The sequence below is a fragment of the Phasianus colchicus genome, chromosome 2, assembly GCF_987193195.1.
Source record: "Phasianus colchicus chromosome 2, bPhaCol1.hap1.1, whole genome shotgun sequence".
Lineage (NCBI taxonomy): Eukaryota > Metazoa > Chordata > Aves > Galliformes > Phasianidae > Phasianus > Phasianus colchicus.
In genome coordinates, this window is record NC_143437.1 from 2,957,729 (window position 1) to 2,977,376 (window position 19,648).

The window sequence follows — 19,648 nt, forward strand, 5'->3', positions numbered from 1 at the left end:
GAGCAAAATCTCCCTGGGGGAAAGATGTGTTGTTCCACTGGAGCCCTGCTGTTGACAGGCTTTGGGCGTAGTTCAGACCGCAAACAGCAAATGAGGCCTATTGGGCGTGTAAGAATTGTGGAGAGAATTGAGTGCTTGTGGTTATCAGCTTTGGCAGAAACACTGATAGGCAACTGGCATTGGGTGAGACCAGAGCTGGTTCTCATCCAGAACCTTCCTCCAAGGCAGGAGAGCTCCAGCCAGCTGCTAATGGAAAGTCAGTGGGTAAGGCCTGCTCCCTGCAGGCGTGCAGCCCCTCAGAAGAGCGGTGCCTTCAGGATAGAATAGTTATGAACTTGGCTGCATCGCGTTTGGTTGTCTGGGTCACTTGATAGTATCACTGTGCACGTAGCCCTTTGGAAGCTTTATCTTAATGCTGGTACAGAAACATCTGTGTTTCCGTAATGACACGATAAAGCTCACATGGAAGTTTGTTGGCACTCCACCAGCACTCGGTTTTCATGTAGAATAGCATGACGTGGGGGGGGCTGTCTGAAAGAAGATGGATACAGGTTTCATTTGGGATCATTTGCTTGGGGTGGTAGGAAGGGAGACTGGACGTGCAAAGGGTGAAGAGAAGAATCTTGAGGATGGAGAAATTCCTGCTGGTGGAGCTGGTGCTGGTGGGAGATGGGCTGGTAACCCATCTAAACTGCCTTCAGTTGCGTATCTATGGCAGTATGGAAAGTTAGTGGGAAGGACTTGCTGAAGGCATACAATTTATTATTGATTTGGTGGCAGTGCAATCATCCAAAGGGTGAGGGGAGAAGCACAGGGTTTGTTGGCTTCGTGTTGTTCAGAATTACAGGTCGGGGCAGGTGGTGATTTTCAGACACGTTTGGTGCTTCCATGCAGTGCAGCTCAATGAGTTTCCTTGCTCTGCAACGTTTGAGCCTTTCCACCCCATGGTCCATGTTCTGATTTGCGTGTCAAAACCGAATGGAATCTGCATCTTTATATAAACTAACGTGTCGGGGTTTTAAGAAGCTTTAGAGCGCTGCTGGGAGCTGTTAGCATTTTTTTTATTTTTATTTTTTTGCCAGTCCCAGGTAGGAAAGAGAAGACTCTTTTTAAGAGACTAACATCAAAGAGCAGTCACAAATTTTTCTGCAGAAGCGGAAAATAGATTGGCATGGTTCTCACAGCTCTTGTAGGCTTTGAGTTTCTGGTTTTGTCTCAGGCCTGTCCAGTGTTTTCTGTAAGTTGGTTCTTAAAGGCTAGCCATATAAATGGGTTGTTTTTGTTTCTGTTGAAGTGAAGAGAGAACTGTCAGATTTGCAGCTGGCACCGTGGGGTGCTGATGTAAAATACAAAGGGAGGCGTTGGCTGCAGGAAAGGGGTAGTGTGCAAGATAACCATTCTCAATCTCCACTCCTTTAAAACGAATAAATGCGGCCCAGCAGCACGACAGGATGCTGTATACCATCAGAAAAATGTCTTTAGCCCTTCTTTGAAAAGCAGTCTGCTGCAGGCTGCCGGGCGAGCTGCTGCTCCGAGCCCCCTCCCAGCAAATGGCTGCGGCGGCGGTGCAGCCGCGTGTCGGCACAGCAGCAGGCTGCCTCCAGCCGGCACTGCGTCAGCTCCACGCCCCGCGCCGTCAGCTGACCGCCTCCTGCAGCACCAGTGCAGCAGCGGCTGCAGACGCGGCCGAGGAAGCCCATGTTTGCCATCTCGGGCTGTAGATTTCTCCTCTTGCAGCTGTCCTATTGGTATGCATAATTGATAACCGCAGCTGGAGGGTAGACCGCGTGTGGAGAGATGGACAGTCAGCCGAGCGGTTGGAAGGATAAGGGTATTTGCTCTTTCAACTTTTTTCTCTCTATTTTTTTTTTTTTCCTTAAGCTAAAGATGCTGCGGGTTGCTTTTAACGAATGGGATTTTTAGCGTGCATTTGGTTGTGGGATGTATGTGAAGGTGGAAGATAGGTTGGTATTGCATGCGGAACGGTGAAGGCTGCAGATTAGAAGAGATGAATGCGAGTGGTGCAGGAAGAATAAATAATTTATGTTGGTGAAGCAGCTTGTGTGGCACTGCAGAGCTCTGCCAGCCCCACTGAGCGTGCTAAGAACAGCTCCTCTGGGTATGCGGTGCACCAATAGCACCGTATCCAAATGTAGTTCATGTTCCTTTAAAATCCGTGATTATTGATAATTTAAAGATATTAACCATTAACTCAAGAGAACGCAGTGTCTGCAGTTCATGTGGTTTGGTCATTTTGTGAGGAGACAGTGCACGCAGGCTGCCTGTTTCTCCCTTCGTTATGGTGTGTTTGGGGTCTTGCCTTAATTGCGCTTGCTCAGAGTTGCCCATATTTCTGTGGGATTTAGGTAAAGCTGTGCCTGCTTTCCAGAACGCAGAGGTGTTGTGCCGGGTGGTAAATAAGAAGCTAGCCTTAAATTAGTGTGCTGCTGACCTTTGTTCCTGCGGCCACCAATGGGAGATCCCTGTTGTCAATCTCTGGGGATCATTATTAGTGCTCACTGTGTAAGAGTTTAAGCCTTACCAAATACGTAGTCTCCAAAATTTATCAGCAGGACAACCTTTGGAAAAAAATGTCATAATCTCTGGATACTGAATTTGTTAAAGGTCCCTGCAGTGCTTGGTACTGCTGAACTTTGCCTCTTTTTTTTTTTTTAAACAACCATCATTTCAGAGTTGTTTTTTTTTTTCAGTGGAACGGAGTTGCCAGCTGTGTGGGATCCACACAGTGCTCTGTCAGAATCCGTGTAGCAAAAAAAAAAAAAAAAGCCCTGGGGATAAAAGTTTGCCATGCAGAGCATGCTCTGAAGTTCTAAGCTTTTGTTAAAGGCAAGTGGATAGTAGGAAAAAATAACCTGCTGTGCTCAGTCATTTGTACTTAATGAGTCATTACTTTACACGGTCAGTATCTGTATGTCAGGCCTGAAATCCTCAGGGTTAAAAAAATGAAAGGGTGTGTGTGGAAGTGAACAGGTTGGTTAGTTACCTTTAGTTGCTCGGAGCCCCTGCTTCAGGCTGGCTTTTGCAACCCAATGAGCAGCGTTGGCTGCAGTCTGTCCCTCACTGCCCCTGAGAGCAGACATTTCCCAACCCTGAATGTGAGGCCTCGAGAATAATGGAGTCATTCTTGGATTGAGATTAATGAGTTGCCACTCAGCAGCTTGCCTTTCTCACCCAGGAGAGGACTGAGGGCAGTGAGCAGTGTGGGGACGTGCAGGCTGGACACCTGGGGCTGCGTGCTTCAGTGCAAGTGGGCCTGCTTAGCAAGGAGTGGAGGTGGTATCAGATGGACCAGGCAAACCTGAGCCTGTCCTACATGTAGGTCTTGTGCTGTGTAACTGTGCCAGGTGGTTCAATTTCCTCTTTCGCAGGCCTTTGTTCTTACAGAAGGCATCCCATCAGGTGGAGGAAGCTGTTCTCATGCCTGTTTCTCCCAAGGAAGTCCCTGCTGCCTTGAGATTTAATTAGTGCACAATTTATGGTGATTTATAAGAAAATGGAAGGTGAAGTAAGAAGTTTTCTGGGGAAGCAGAACAGTCTGGTTCCCCTCCTTTTGTGACTGTGCTCTGGCAGTCGTGCCCCTGAAGACCATCCTTGAGTACTTTGTTCCTGAAGAGATGTGGCAGTCTTCTTTCATGTTTTCTTACTGTGTAAGGTCAGGCTTCAGCAGCATGGAAAATAATGGCTAAAGTTCAAGGATTGATGACACGATTCGTTTTGTCCCTTAATAGGCACAGAAGCAAATATTGCAACACGCTTGTTTCTGAGCTTAAACATAAACTGAAGAAAACTGGAACAATCAAATCTAAAATCTGAGAGGAACCAAAAGTTAGATTTTTTTCCCCTGAGGTGCTCTTTCCTGCTGGAAATAATCTTACGTTTTGCTTTGGCACACGTGTTTCTTCTGGAACAGCCATGGGAGTTGAGAAAGCGGCGTAGTGAAAGTGGTAAAGCCCCGTACCTGCGGTTATTGATCTCTGAGATAAGCGGGGTGAAACCAGATTACCCACGGGATGGCATGACTTTTATTTTTAGCACTTTTAAGGCCAGGCCCACATGATGTAATCAGTAGTGAAGCGTCTAACATGGGTGATTTGTGTTTTAATTATTTCAATGGAATGTCAGGTTGGTGGCTGAGTAACGGTAAGATGAGTGCCATAGCTGTACTACCAGGCTAGCCCAGGATTTTGATTTTTTTGTTAACGTGCTGAAAATATCTCCAAGTTCTGGCTTAGGTGTGAGAAGTGGTAGAATAGGCCTTGATTTCTGAAAATTTCCTAATGAGCAAACAGGACTTTGGAATGGTCTCCTCAGTTCACGCACTGTAAGTGCACACATGTATACGTGATGAACTAGAAATAAAAGAAAAAATACTGCGTTGGCCCATTAAGAATTGTTTCCTAGTGTTTGCATTTTGGGGGAATAACATGGTAGTGATGGATTTCATTTTCGTTCTAGCTTGTGCTTTGTGGAATTGGTGTTGGTTTTTCATTGCTAGGATGTGTGCCAGGTGTAAAACCTGTGGGCTCCAGATTGGCTCTGAGACCTCAGGAGGGTCCAGCTGGGCAAGCGTGTCCATCCCCCTGCACGCACTGCTGCTTTGTGCTGCCTTTGCCCTAGACAGGGAGGGCTCTGTTGGTCATTGCTGGCTCCCCATGCCTGGCACCCCGTATGGTTAGGCTACAGACTCACTGTTTTTCCAGCCTGGAGTTGTTTTGTTTCATTGAATTTCAGCAAGGCAGTCAAGAACCCAGCTGGCTCCTGGCACATCTGAGTGGGTTAAAACCACTCTGCAACTGCTCCTGCATACAGTGTCAGCCACGATTTAAAACAAGCATACGAAACAGACCATGGGACCTTGTCATTCTGATGTAAGAAATCATTAAAATGTGAAAGCCCACGCCTGCTGATGTTGCCTGTGCTTGGATAGCTTTACCTACGTGGTGGACCGCCACGTTTCTCAGACCTTCTCTGTAGTATGCCTAGATCTGTGCTCGGGTGCAGTGGGGCAGATCAGTCTGTAGGCAGTGTTTGGCAGGACCATAGGGTCAGGGCATTCTGTGCTTTGGCTGCCTGGGTAGCACATTGCTTGCTTTGACTGAATGCTGCTGGGAAGACGTAGAGGAGGCATTATTGCTTTCTACAGTGACCTGAAGGGAGGTGTTGTAGCGAGGAGAGTCAGCCTCTTTTCCCAGGTAAAAGTGATAGGATGGGAGGGGATGGCCTCAAGTTGCACCAGGGGAGGTTCAGGTTGGCCATTAGGAACAATTCCTTCTCCAGAAGTGATTCTGCACTGGCACAGCTGCCCAGGGAGTGCTGGGCTCACCTGGAGGTGTCCCAGAGCCACGGGGATGTGGCACTGAGGGATGTGGGCACAGTGGGGGTGGGTTGATGGCTGGGCTGAATGATTTTGGTGCTCATTTCCAACCTTAATGATTCTAAACCAGCTTCCACCTGACGTTCCTGTGGCTCCAACCCCAGCAACCGCATCCTACCTGGCCACCAGCTATAGTGACACAAAGCTTTCCTTTGGGCGCACATCTTTCCATGTAGGCCCTCCAAATGAATTGCCCACCTGCAGAGCTGCCTACAGAGGCAGGTGCTGTGGGGCACAGACAGGCTCTGTGCTGGCTCCTTGCTGTGCAGCTTTGCTTTGGGCTCGGATTAAGTTGGATGAGGGCTGGAGCGAGCTTGGAAAGGGGAGCTGCGGCTTCGGGTCTGGGCTGTCAGATGCTCTCCACAGAAGATCTGTAGAGAGCATCTGAAGATCACTGTCATAAGTAATTAAGAAGTGTAATTAGCTTGACCGGAAAGTGCCCCTCTAAAAAGAAATCAGCAATTTACCTATTTGTGGTCTTAATGGCCGTGATGGCAGTTCTGCTTTACGCCATAAAGGCCTTTAAAAGCTGCCCGATCTCTGTAATTCTGTTAAATTTCTGTGTCGGTACCACACTGTTCTTAATCTGATCCAGAAAAGGCTTCTAGCTGCGCTCCTGAGCTGTTGTTACTCTTATTTGAGGAACAGAAAGGATTTCTGTTTACGTTTCAGAGCGCAGAAAGGCTGCGGTGTCATGGCTGCTGCACGCACAGCCTCTCTAAATCACACCCTCCCCGCTTTCTCTTCGCTCCCCTGTTACACAAAGGGTCTTTCTTTGAGCTGAACCCCTTTGTGTGTCCGTTTGCACGTGCCCGGCACCGAGCAGTGCTGATGGCAGCCGGGCTCTCCCACAGCTGCGTCCCGCGGCCGTCGCGCCAGGGCGGCCATTGGCTGCGGGCTGAGGCAGGCATTGCGTCGCTGCGCTGCCCCAGCGCTGCCCCGGCAGGAAGTGAAAGGAGCTGGGAGTCAGCTGCACAAGGGCTGGTGCATGCAGGCACGCTCAAGATGGATGCCAAAATGGGTTAGTCCCTTCTCTTTCGCTTTTACTGAGTGTCTGTGAATTAAACTCTGTGGTAGATCTCGAGGCTTTTAATTTCTCTGTCTGAAAAAGAGAGGATTACTCGGTTTGGGTTGAGGATTATCGGGTTAAATGTATTGAACCGCTGTTTTTTTGTTATCAGAAACTGCATTAAATTGCTCGGTTTTAAGTTAAATGTCAGCGAAAGAAGGAAGAGTCTTGAGAAAAATGCGGTGATAAAACCTCGTGCCGCCTCACGGCACTTGCTTTAAAGGCAAAATGTAATTGGATGAGTTCTGCATGTAAGGCACGGATGCTGGTGGTACTATTTTTAGATATGCCAAGTGACAGTTCGTGCTTACCAAATGTAGACAGCTGCTCTTGCCGTGAAATAGGCCCGGAATACTTGCACTAAAAGCAGGAGATTATAGTTCATGTTGTACGAAGGAAAGCTTACAGCAGATCCTCGAGGAAAGGTGCTGCTCGGCAGCGCTGTTCTGGGGCACTGCTGTGGGCTTTGCTGTGCTGTGTGCTCGACTTCATCCCAGAGGGCTGCTGGTAGCAGTGCTTTAACCTTCCCTTTCGCTTCAGAAAGAAATGTGAATAGCTGGTTCTGATCAATTGGAAAAGAGAAATCAGTGTCGGCGTTTTTGCAGTCTGATTAAAAGTTGCGAGTCGCTGTTTCAGACGCCTTATAACGTGGGATTTTCCCTTTGAAGAATTTACTATGAAACAAGATAGCCGTGTCATGAAGCCGAGGTCGGTGGGGTGCTTCTCCAAATGGAGTGAGGGAAAATTCTTGTGCAGCTCAGCGTGGTGTGGGAGGGCCCGGCTCGGGGGCTCCCACTGCTGAGAGCAGGAGCCTCGGGTGGGCTGCTGAGGGTGCTTGGCATCCGTGGTGCGCTTCGCTTTCAGCCGTGTGCCCTCGTTCCTCCTGTTTTGGAGACTGCCCTGCAGGTGGCTTGCTGTCTTTTCATTGTTAGAGCCGGGTTCAGGTATGAGGTGCTGCTGGCTGCAGTACGTGGTTTGCTGTGGAGCAGCAAGAACCCCCTGTCGGTGTGGATGTTTAACGGTGCATTGCAGAGGAGGGGCTGTCCTCGCTGCAGAGCTGATGCTGGCTGCAGAAGGAGTGGTGTGGCCGTGCTGAGGAGAGTCATCCATGTGATAACGTACGGATGCTCCAATTGCAGGGTGTAAAAATAAAGGTCGTTTCAGTGTCTGAAGCAAAAAGTAAGGTTTTTCAAAGATGTTTGTGTGATGGAGTAACAAGAGGCCCAGCACCCTTGTTTTGACTGAGTTCTTTTTGGAAATCTCCCCCGGGTGCAGCTCAGTGTAAGCAGAGCCCTCTGTGTGCAGTGCATGTAGGTGAAGCTCACCCTTTCTGCTGCCACCATCTGCATGCCAGCTTGCTAATAAGGCGTGCAGAGACACTGGGAGACCCTTCTGTGATTGGAGACAAAGCCCAAGAAACCAGATACGACGTCGTTTAGTGTCGGGTTTATAGCTCATACAAGAGGAATTCAGCCATGCCTTAATTTCTGATTGATTTGTGCAAGTAGTAAAGAAAAGGCACGCTTATCTTTGGCCCAGTGCATCGCTTGTTTGTCAGGGAAGCGAGGAGTGCAGCTCTGTAACATGAGGAGCAATAACAGCTCAGCAGTGTGCAGTGAGAGGCTGCAGTTCCACGAGGACTTTGAACTAGCCCTGTTCCGAGGCAGGAGCGTCACCTCCTTGCTTGGCTGCTCTATCTCTCACCCCAGATGTTGGTGGAGCAGCACACGGAACCCCATCCGGCATCTGATCTGGCTGAGTGCTCGGCTTTGTGTTGGCCGTGCTCAGTGTGGGCTGCGTGCAGATTGCTGGGCCGGCTCTGAACGGCTGCGCTGAGCAATGGAATGGCACCGAGCGGTGGAGGGCTGAGATGGTTGCTTTCAGCAGCAGTTGTGACTTATTACACATTTAAGGTGTTCACCTAACTGTAACGTGACTCTGCAGAGCTTGAGGGAATTCCCGCGCTTATGGGAATTAAATATTTGGATAAAATGTTTTGCGTTCTGGAAATAACGGGTTCTTTTATGTTTCTGACCTGAGTTCTCAATTTTCCGGTGCCTGCTGCTAGGTTTCCCTACAGAAATAATTAGGACAGGATGACCCTAACGTGTGAAATGGCTCCAGTGGCGTTTTCATGTTGTGCATTCAAAAGGATTGTGCAGGCTTTGCCCTGTAGAGGCCACAAAGTTACTTAATGTTGGTGCATTACCATCCTTCCATTCAGGACAAAATAGCATCCGTACTATTACTGAGTTACTTCTTTTACAGTCACTTAGAGTAAGGTTTCCCTGCTGTGTTGTACTATGCAGTGTTACAGCTAACATTCTGCACTGTCTGGGTTAGGGTTACTGCAGCCATGTCTGATAGAAGTAATGATTTGTCCACAATTTGAGTTCTGCTTTTATTAACTCTCACGTTACCCCTCTTATCAAGTTGTTTTGATGCAGAAGAGGAATTTTTTCTTGTGAAAACCTCATCAGCTGTGGAAATGACAACCATGAAGGCCAAATGTTATTGTGCACCTCACCCTGTGATACAGAACTAGACTAGACTGGGCTGTGTGCTCAGCAATGGAGAATGATGTTTGTCAGATTTCATTAACATTTTGGGGAAAAAAGCAACCAAAAAACCTTCCCAGCAAGCACCAAAACAGCCCACCATCCAAAACCAAAAAGATCTGCATTGGACACACTGAGCCATTTCCTAGAACTTACACAAGGGTGTAGTTTGCAGTCATGCTGAAAATGGCATAATGCTGTGTTCTTAGCTGAGTGTCATGGGGAAAAAAATAAACCTGGTTTACAAACGAAGTATTTTATATTTTAATCCAGCAGATTTAGCCTGAATTGAAATTTGTGTGCTGTCTTGGTGGCTCATTTTGTCACCCATAATCAACATCATATACTCCCACAGGAATGACTTTAGTCAAAAGGGAAGAAAACAAACTCTTAATGGCTTTGCATCTTCTGGACTTGCAGAGGTAGAGATCTGCTGATGTCTTCATCCTTCGTCCCAACAGGGAATCAGCAAGTGGTCTCCACGAGATCCCCCAAGATAATAGGAAATAAAGCACAAAGTGCTGTGGTTCTGGTGCACAGCACAGTAGTTGAAGAGATTAATCCTGACATCGCTGAAGGGCAGGATTGTTCTTAAAATTTAGCAATTACATTTCAGCTAATCCTAACGTCAATAATCCCAATAATCTGAAGCCCGATGCAAAGTCAGGGCTATGATAACCTATTTCTAGTTGTCATTTCAGCTCGTGTTTGACAGTGAGGTCACGAGTTCTGTTCTTGGTGACTTTCAGCAGTCAAATGAATCACGTGTTCTGTTTTCATGTGCATGCAAAAGGTATCTTGTTCTAATTTCTTACCTTTTTAAATTTCTAGTTGTTGACCTCCTTTACTGGCGAGACATTAAGAAGACAGGAGTGGTGTTTGGTGCCAGCTTGTTCCTGCTGCTCTCATTAACAGTGTTCAGCATCGTGAGCGTGACAGCTTACATTGCCTTGGCCCTGCTTTCTGTGACCATCAGCTTTAGGATATACAAGGGAGTTATCCAGGCAATCCAAAAGTCCGACGAAGGCCACCCATTTAGGTGAGGTTTTTCTTTTAATTAAGGAAGAATGTGGTGTTTTTGGGAGCAGTGCTGGTAGAGAAGCGATGAATGACATGTGCATGAATATGTTGTATAAGAAAATAAATGGGAATGCTAGAGTGTATTCATTTGCATTAAAAAAAAAAAGCCAATGAAAACAAAATGACAAACCATACTGCAATCTAATGGGTTAGCATAAGCATTTTAGTGTGATGCAGCCTTCAGAATGTGAATTAGTGAGAAACGATGTTCAAAATTTAAAGGTTATTTCAGCACTTCCAATGCAATTTGTTTAGAGAAAGTCAGAATAGATGCAGCAGGGGGGATTTTGACCTTTTTGGGACATCAGGATATTCTTTAACACTTAGATTTTAGCACATAACAGCAGAGCTATGTTCTCATATGCAAATCTGCCTTGTGATCAGAGGAATCCAGGTTCATTGCAGCCTACCCAGATAAGAAATTCAGAAGATTGGGCTCTGAAGAACACTAAGGATAGAGGAGTTAAATTAAAGCACTTATTTTTTTCTTTAAGCTCTTGCTTTTAAGTGATGAAAGCAGCCCTTGTGGTGTGTACCATGTGTGCACTTCCCTGCAGAGCAGGAATGCAGTATCCTTGGCATTCAAGCTCTTTCCTATGTAGAGTGCAGTAGTGTCTGTTATTGCAGAGCTGCATCTTAGAAGAAATAAAACCACTGATGTGTAAGAGTAATTACTGAGAGTGCATGTTTCCAGTTTCCATGCCAACCCTATCCCACACTGCTCTTGCTTCTCTTCTTTTTTAATGAGTGAAATGGTTCAATCTCAGCTTCCCTTGCACCTTTCAGAAAATCCTGCTTGCCTCTTCTTTGCAGCCCTCTTAGCAACTTTGTGGGCTTTCCAGTTATTCTATTTCTCTTCCTCTCATCTGCAGTAAGCATAGCGAAAAGCTTTCCCTAATTTACTTCTCCCTGGTCACATGTAGTTGTTAATTTTGCCAGTAGGAGCTAATGCTTTAAGTGACACACACAGGAAACTCCACTATGTGTTGGTAGGGGTGGATTTTAAAATAATTATTCAATTAAAGAAAACAACACCACACTTTACAGCAGAATCCCTGCCCCAAAAGTTAATTATTTAGCTGCAGTAGCTGTAAAGTGATGTCCTGTTACAGATAGTGCTGCACTGCTCCTCTCTTTAAGATGAAAATCAAATATATTGTTCTTCACGTGCCATAGTTGCTTGTAGGGCTTTCTCTGTTTGAGAAATGTAGGAATCTCAAATCCCATAGGATATGAGGTTGCCTTAAGGATTCCCTTTTTCCTAATGCAGCGGCAAAACCAGAGAACGATCCCCCTGTCCCCTGCCAGCCTCTCCATCTGTGTCTCCTATTTTAAATACCCGCTGGCCTTCTGACTGTGACAGATGCCAGTATATGGGTCAGAGATGCTGGACGTGTCTGGCTACTCGCTAGCCCCGTGTGCAGGTCAGTGTGCCTTCTGCATAGTCTGCGCCAGGCTGTGAGTGTGTCTGAGTAAGTACAGGAGCACAGCACAGCTTGATTTTTGCTCTTCCCTTCCAAGGATAACTTAGGTTAGTTTTGTTCTGTCCTCCTAGCATTCCACGTGTTGTGAGGTTTGTCTCCTCCTAACACCGTGCTGGATGTTGGTACTGCTTAGTGGAACTCTTGCAGTAAAGTTTCACGAGCTGTTTTTTTTCTCGCAGGGCTTACTTGGAGTCTGATGTAGCTGTGTCTGAAGAGCTGATCCAGAAATACAGCAATGTTGTGCTTGGTCACATCAATGGCACAGTCAAGGAGCTGAGACGCCTCTTCCTCGTTGATGACTTGGTTGATTCTCTGAAGGTGAGTTTACTCCAGCTGTAGGTACACCAGCATTGTGCAGATAGATTCCTTGCTGACCCAGGGTAGCAAAGCCTCCTTATGCCATTGTTAGTTCACATGTATGTTTGGCTCCACGTGCTGGAAGTACTCAGCCTTTTTGTGGCTTTCTCGTAGACACATTCAACTGCATATAAAGCACCAAACGTGGCCGTGGAGTGGATAACTTTATTTGCACTGCATTTTGGCAGTACAATAAAACTGAGTGGGAAACTGCAATTGGCTTTGGTTGCATGCAGTTCACCTGTACCTGGTGCTTAAGAGCAGAAATCTTTTAAGAAAACAAGGCGCTTCTCTCCAGTATGTGCAGTTAGAATGCATCATTACCTCCCTTTAAAAACAAAAGCTCAGTTTAGGGCTGGACTGACAGAGTGTGGTTATGTTGTTTTGTTTGTTTGTTTCTGTATTGCGGTGAATCTACAACCCCTTGCCTTGAATAGCAGGAGCTTTGTATCCATTCTTTTGCTGGAAGAATGGGGACTGAATGATGCCTTTGTTTTTCTAGGAAGGTGGATGCTTGATTCAGTCACTAGATTTGTGTGTAAATCATTGTTTTGTTTAGTAATACAAATTACTGACATGGTTTTTGTAAGCAAGTCTGCCTAAAACGTGGCAGACAGTGTAACAGGTATCTCAAATACCATGAAGTGGTGTTGGATGGACAGTATTGGAAGTTGGCAGAGCAAAACTGACAGTGAGGAAACAGAGAAAAATGGCTGCAGATTCAGTTTTGTTCTGTGAGAATTACATTCTCTCCTTTCAAGCTCATGGCCTGGCTTTGTCTTTCAAACCGTTGTTTCCTTTATTGAATGCAGCTTGCTGTCCATTTGTTTTTTCAGTTTGCTAAATCTTCTGAAGTAAAGTTGCATTTATCCTCCAGTAAATCTCTTCCTCACAAAGTGCTTAGTGAGCCCTCTGAGCTGTTGTGGGGCTGAGGAAAGGGATTTCCAGTGAAACTTGGAATAAGAAGGAAGGCCGTGAAAGTCTTTGTTGTCTTTGTGGAATAGAAACCAGAGACAGATCTCAGGATCTTACCAGTGGTTTTGGATCCAGTTTCTCCTTATGCTTCAACACAGTCAAGGGCTAGTATTGCAAACACTGCAGTTAGCACTGTGCAGATCTCCCATAGGAAGAGCCTTTTCCCTCTGGAAAAAAGATTGCAAGGCCCCAGGTCATCTGGGATCTGCTGCTTGTGAGAAGACTCAGGTTCTCAGAAGGGAAAGAGGAGGTCTTAGCCCAGAGCTTTGTGTAATAATCTTGCTCCTACAGGCTGTGCAGTGAAAGTACAATGGCTGCTGCTGCCTTTTGTGGCAGCAGGGCTCAGGTGGGCCCGTTACTGGCTGTGCCTTGCTGGTGTTTCCACTCGGGCTGCAAGGGGTGGCTGATGTCTGCCTGCTGCCCTTCGCTCTGTATGAGGCTCTCACCTTCCATTCCGAGTCCTTGGGGATCATCTCTGCAGCACTGTGGCCTTCGCCAAGAGGAAAGTTCTTACGTGACTGGAATTGCATTTTGATAACTTGGTGTCTGAGGGAGGAAAGGAACACGCTCTTTTTCTATTGTGCTTTCTGATGGCATTGAGTCTGTGTCCAGAAAAAGATTATTTTGTTTAAGGCCTATTTGGATGTGATGAAACAACAGGGTACATGGAGAATACATTGTAGTCACAAGGTTGCCCCTATTTTTTTTAAAAGAATTAAGCCCCTGTGGTATGTTCCTTCTTTGAGTGGGGAGAATTTCCACACCATTTGTTTGGAGATCGCAGTCCCTCGCAGTCAGGACTGGGAAATGGTGAATGGCCAACAGCTGCTTTGGTCAGCACTGCGTGAAGAGCTACCAGAATAGAATGGACTCCAGTTGGGATGTCTTCAGGACACTCTAATCACCTTTAAAATAGCGTGGTATGTGGGGAATAGGTGTTTATTCAGCCGAAGTAATTCATGTCCCCTCTCTTCTGGCATTGAAGACACTTAAATGGGTTAATTAGTCTAATTTATGGCAGTTGGGAGCAGCCCTCTGTGAAAGCAGTAAATGTCAGCACTGCTCTCAGCTGCTGGTTTGAAGAGTTTGTGCTCGAGGAGAGCACTGAGATGCTGATTATGTAAATAGTGGCTCTGGTTTTATGTTAAAAAACAGCACAATTCTTGGCTTGTGTAGTTTAAACATCTTCACTATAGGAAACAGCAGGATTGTGTATAATTGAAGAGCTCTGTTGTAGAAGATGTCTGCAGGTCAGCTTATGATGCATAATAATCCTGGCTGTAAAATCTGTCTCGTTAAGATGTTTTTCTATTTTTATTAAACAACTGTTCAGTGGTGGAAGTCTTAAAATGGACTAAATGTTTATGCTGCTCAAAGAGATGCTCCTCAGGAGTGGTTCCAGAAGAGCCCTTGCCAAAGGCCCAGGAGAAGCTGCACTTTGGCCCAATGTGCCACGATCTGCCATGCACTGAGTTGCTCCACGGGGACGTTGGGACACACAGCTTCCAGTTTGTCATTGCTCAAGTGTGCTTTGAGAAATAGGGCCCCGTGCTGTGTTGGAGCACTTTATAGTAAAGAAGCTGGAAGATAGGCATTTCTGGATCTAGCCATTAAATTGCCTTGCGCTTTGAGGACTGGAGCTGTTAGTCATTGGAATGAGGTGGCAAAAACTCCATTCAGTCCATCAGATGCACTGCTTGTTTTGCTGGCTTGCATATCATCGTCACGTGCAGGCAGTGAGCTTGGGCCCCATGCCTGCCTTCTGTCCTGTCCTGAGCACACAGGAAGAACAACATTATCTTGGTAGGTCAGTCCTGCTACCTGTTGTTTATATGAGTCCAGACCTGGCGTGGTCACAGTCCTCAGCACTGTTCTTAATGCTCCCCTGCATAGGATGTTGCTTCATTTCTGTCCCTGCAGCCATTCAGGAGAAGCTCAGGTGGCTGTCAGAGCTCTTTGCTGCTTCTGCTTGAAGCCTGAGGATTTACAGTGCTGAGTGCACACTGTGAGTCACTGGGAATGATCCCAGGGCTCCTTGCTGCAGTGTCAGTTCCTGGCTTTCTTCCTTCTGTGCAGAGGGGGATGTGCCACACAGACCAGTGCTGGAAGCAGACTGTTAGCTTTGTTAAAGCACCCTGTGCAGAGGCTGCCAGCCACTTCCCACCACTGCACTGCAGAGCAGACCTGAGGTCTGAATGAATCATGAGGGAGTTTGGAGAAATCTGCTTTATTTTTCTTCATAGTCTTGCCAAAGCACAAGTCATTGCTTGGAGGTGCACACTGCTAACTCCCCTTGCTCTGACACCCAAGTCCTGGCTTCTGCTCTGTTCCTTATGGGCTGTGCAACTCTAGAAGAAAGCGGCTGATTGGGGAGGTGCTGACACAGAAATAGAGCTGGCAGCCTTGGCCCTTCCCACCCCGTATAGGTCAGAGGTGTGCTTGGGACACTGCACCTGGCAGAGGACAGACAGCCCTGTTCAGAGCTGCTGGGACTGCTCAGGACAGGGTCTGTGCAGGAGCAGAGGTGGGCAAAGGATGACGTTGTGACAGCCTCCAGCCCAGGGCACTCAGTGGCTCCCAGGGGCTGAAGCATGGCTGGGAATTTCCATGCCCCCATCTGCAGCACAGCCCTGCAGTTGATGCACTTGGATGCGGGCTGCTGGGCTGCCAGGCACACTGTGAGATGGCTGCTGGCTCCTGGCTCCATCCCTGGTGCTGGTTTGCTCCAGCCTCTCCCTTACCTGTCCTGCTCTGTGGGTTTGAAGGGAGGGAAGTGGGAACTGGATTGCCAAAAGCTGGATTGGAAGCAGTATACATCAGTGCAGAGGGCGTTGTGCAGCCACCAGGTACCGACCACTCCTGGTCACTGCTGACTTGGGCTGCACTCAGCCCGGTGACCCAGACACAAGGGGCCACATATCCTATTACTGAACCCTTCAGCCATCTCATCACACATCTATAATTACATTGGACATACGCAGTGATGTCTGAGGCATTCTAGCTTTATGAGTGTTTTGAGAATTTTTCTCACATAGTGTTATATGTTCTCGTACAACACATCGTGGCTAACGTGCTTTTTTTCCTTTACAGTTTGCAGTGTTGATGTGGGTGTTCACTTATGTTGGTGCCTTGTTCAATGGTCTGACATTACTGATACTGGGTGAGTGTTTCAAGTTGTGTTAAATAGCTGGCATGACAGAATAACCCTGAAAAAGCACTGAGGTCTGCCTGGTATTCCGAGGCTGTTCCCGGGTTCTTGAGGGTGTATCAGGATGATACAGTTGTGTGTCCTTCTTCTAGGGCACTGAGAACACTGCAGAGGGATAACTGTGAATTGTGCTGCCGAATTCCTTGAAGTTGCTGATTTTTCAGACTTTGTATCATTCAGAAGCACGTTCCCTTGTGCTTATCTATCTGGGTTAGCTTTTCTTTAGTGTGGTTGCTATACTGTAACTTACTGGTGGTGGTACAGGAGCAGATCTGGTCCCCTCCCACTCAAGATAGTTTGATTTTGGTAGTCCAGAGCAGCTGTCAGAAGCAAACTGGGATCTGAAGAATGTATATAACCCACAGTGCAGAAGTGAGCTGTGATCAGATGCACCGTGCCGTTAATGAGACTTGAAGAGCAGCCCAACCCCTTAATAGAGGTTGTTGAAATTACTGACCAATAATTTTTATATGTAGTTTAGCCATTGCTTTTTCTTGTACCTTTTTGGAAGAAATGTCAAGGTGTGAACGCCAGCATCTGTTAAACAGAGCACTGTCCTTTTGTCAGTATTTATACCTTCGATCTGTTCTTTTCCAGCTTTGATTTCGCTCTTCAGTGTTCCTGTTATTTATGAGAGACATCAGGTGAGTTTTTAATAGGATTCGTTCAGTACTCTGTGAGATTAGCTCTGCTGAAACAAAACCAGGAAGGAATAAAACCAAATTTTATCCTTCTAAACTCTGAAGCCTATGAAGCACAGGCCTTTAACCAGGAGCCAGTGCCAGAGAACAAAGTTTGCTTGTGAAGTCCAAACTGTGTGTGCTTCCCCTTCTCCTGTTTGGTGGAAGTTAAGAGGGCTTCCCCAGCAAACAGTCATGAAAAGGTCATGGTTAACCTGGAGGCCTTCTTGTCCTCTCATCCAGATTTGGTCAGGATGACAGCAGCATTAGGCAGGGTGTGTTAATCTTGGTGTGAATTCTGAAGAAACCATATTGGAGCTATTAATAATCAGGATTTGTGTCCCGAATCCCCATGGAATTTGTAGTTCTGACAAAAACTGGTGATGGGAGATGCTTGGCACAGTCTGATACTTTTCTTGTTGACAGACTCATGTTACATGAAGGAGGTAAGAAGAACCCAAAGCAAAATGCATATGATGAAATAATAGCAGAGCTGGAGCAAGGGAGTCTTCAGCAGCTGGGAGCACAGGAGGGGGGAAGCCAATGCTGGCTTAGCAGTTCCTTCTCCTCTTTCAAAAACAACTCCGGTCAGGGAGGCCAGCCTGCAATGTGGGAAAGGAGGAAGGGGGAAGCACTGAGAAGATGGCAGAGCCTCTTGGGCTCCTCTCTGAGCTCCCAGATGAGCCTAGAAACGAGCTCTGCAGCAAAAGGAAATCCTGTAGCCCTGAGGAAACCTGATGGACAATTGGTGTGGCTTAACCCCAGCTCCTCAATCCTCTTGAACTGAAGGCTGCTCCCTGAGGGCATAAGCTCTTTAGCAGGCCCAGCCCACCAAAGCAGCTTTCCTTCTCCTGGGTGCCCCGAGGGGTGACTGCTTCTCACCACCTCCTCAGTTGTGCACTCAGTTGTGCACTCAGTTGTGCACTCAGTTGTGTCAGAGCTGCCTCAAGAAAAGGCAATCTCCTGCTGATACTCAGCTTAACAGTGGGCTCCAGTGAGAATCTTTTACCTGAGAAACTGCTGCCTTTTGGTCAGAAGTCACAGGATGGAGGGTTTTATGCTGGAAGGTGACTGAGAGGGAGCTGGGCTTGGGCAGCCTTGGGCTGCATCAGCCCAGGGAATAACCAGTGCTGAGCTCCTTCCTTCTGTCAGCAGTTGATCCTGTGAGGCACATCCTGGTGCCCTGCTGTAATGCTGCCATCCAGCAGTTGATCTGTAACATCTCCCATCTTACATTTTAGGCCCAAATCGACCATTATTTGGGACTAGTGAACAAGAATGTCAAGGATGCGATGGCAAAGTGAGTATTTTTTGTTTCACTTTGTGTATAAGTCATGTATACAGCAGGCCCATACTGCATGCCTTAGTCGTGGGAGGAAAAAGCTTTTTGGTTAAATAGAGAGTGGTTGTCAAGTCTGCTCCTCTCTTGCTGTTAAGTTCATCCAATTTTATTTCCAATGGAAATCTATAGATTTGAAGCTACCAGTAGAACCACAGACCCTCAGCATTTGCAGCTGTGGGGTGCGTGAGGAGTAATTTTGCAGTTGTACCAGTTTCTGAGGGTAGTAGTTGGTTTACTGTGCTGATTACCTCCACATCTCTAAGAATACTTTCCTACCTGTTCTTTTCTGCTTTCTCCAACGCTGTTCTTTTTCCTCTCCCATTCCTTTTGCAGGATCCAAGCAAAGATCCCTGGGCTGAAGCGCAAAACTGAGTAAAAAGCCCGAAGCAACTTATGGATAGGAAGTTCAGCTTTTAAGGGGGAAAATACTCATTTGGATTTACATGGGGAGGGTCAGGGAATAGCGAAACCCTTGACATTGCAGTGCAATTTCACAGATCTTTATTTTTTAGCAACGCAGTGTTTGAGGAAAAAAATAACTGTTTTGACTGCCATGTGTTTCATCATCTTAAGTATTGTAAGCTGCTATGTATGGATTTAAAACTAATCATCTTTCTTTATCCTGTGTGCAGCACTGGCTAATACAAAAGATTTGAGAAAGCTGTACATTTTGCTTATCAGAGGTAGGCGCCGCTGCGTTCCAGAAGAGGTAGTGCAGGTGGAGCAGAGGAGAACACTTCCCAGTTTGTGCACTGTGTATGGTCTGTGTAGATTGATGCAGATTTTCTAAAATGAGATGTTTTAGAAGAATATACCATTTTAGCAAGTTTTGAAAAATCTTGCCTTTTTGGTATGAGTATAGCTGTATTGTGATTTTATTGTTTTATCAATTGCCAATATATATATATATATATATATATGTGTTTCACAAAGCTTAGATCTTTCAGCTGCTCCACAGTGCTTCGTACGTCAGAGAACTGACTGATTCTGGACTAGCTCCATAGCACACAAGCTTGAGAAACTAAAACGTCTCTGTAAACACTAGCATCTGTTTAAAAGAAGCAAAAAAAAAAAAAAATGTAATGAACAAAGGAACCTCCACGTAAATTAAAATGACAGCATACACTTGGTTGCGCAAACGTACAGTAGTTAATTTTGAGCAAATAATTCTACAGTCTCTCAAACTCTGAACATGCGTGGACTGAATATCTAATGCTGCAAATGTTGTTTGGGAACTTAAAACCTTGTTATGCAAGAAATGGTAAATGAAAATATAAACACTTGCAGTTTAAGCTGTATTGAACTAAGTCTGTGGAATGCATTGTGAAATGTAAAAAAAAAAAAAAAAAAAAAAAAAAAACCAACAAAAAATCAGCAAAAAAGCAAAAAAAAAAAAACCAACAAACCCCAAACAAAAAATCCCAAGTATCAATAAAGCTTATAGACTTAAAATAATACCGGTATTTTGCTTTCTTGAGGTAAGTTTAATATATTTGTGTT

General features: G+C 46.1%; 1 protein-coding gene across 7 annotated transcripts in view; it reads left to right on the plus strand.

Moving 5' to 3' along the window:
* Positions 1–19,603, plus strand: part of RTN4 (reticulon 4) — a 51,433-nt gene extending 31,830 nt beyond the window's left edge. For 5 of the 7 annotated variants that reach the window (XM_090134542.1, XM_031597857.2, XM_090134540.1 and 2 more), the window contains 6 exons: positions 9,854–10,061; positions 11,766–11,904; positions 16,009–16,078; positions 16,724–16,770; positions 18,048–18,106; positions 18,482–19,603. In XM_090134542.1, coding sequence (XP_089990668.1) covers positions 9,854–10,061; positions 11,766–11,904; positions 16,009–16,078; positions 16,724–16,770; positions 18,048–18,106; positions 18,482–18,524 — 566 coding nt within the window. In that variant the 3' untranslated portion in view covers positions 18,525–19,603. Of the gene's footprint in view, positions 1–1,626; positions 1,832–6,259; positions 6,417–9,853; positions 10,062–11,765; positions 11,905–16,008; positions 16,079–16,723; positions 16,771–18,047; positions 18,107–18,481 lie in introns of those variants that run through there. The other 2 variants (XM_031597862.2, XM_031597861.2) reach the window with 2 other exon arrangements.
* The last annotated feature ends 45 nt before the right edge of the window (positions 19,604–19,648 follow it).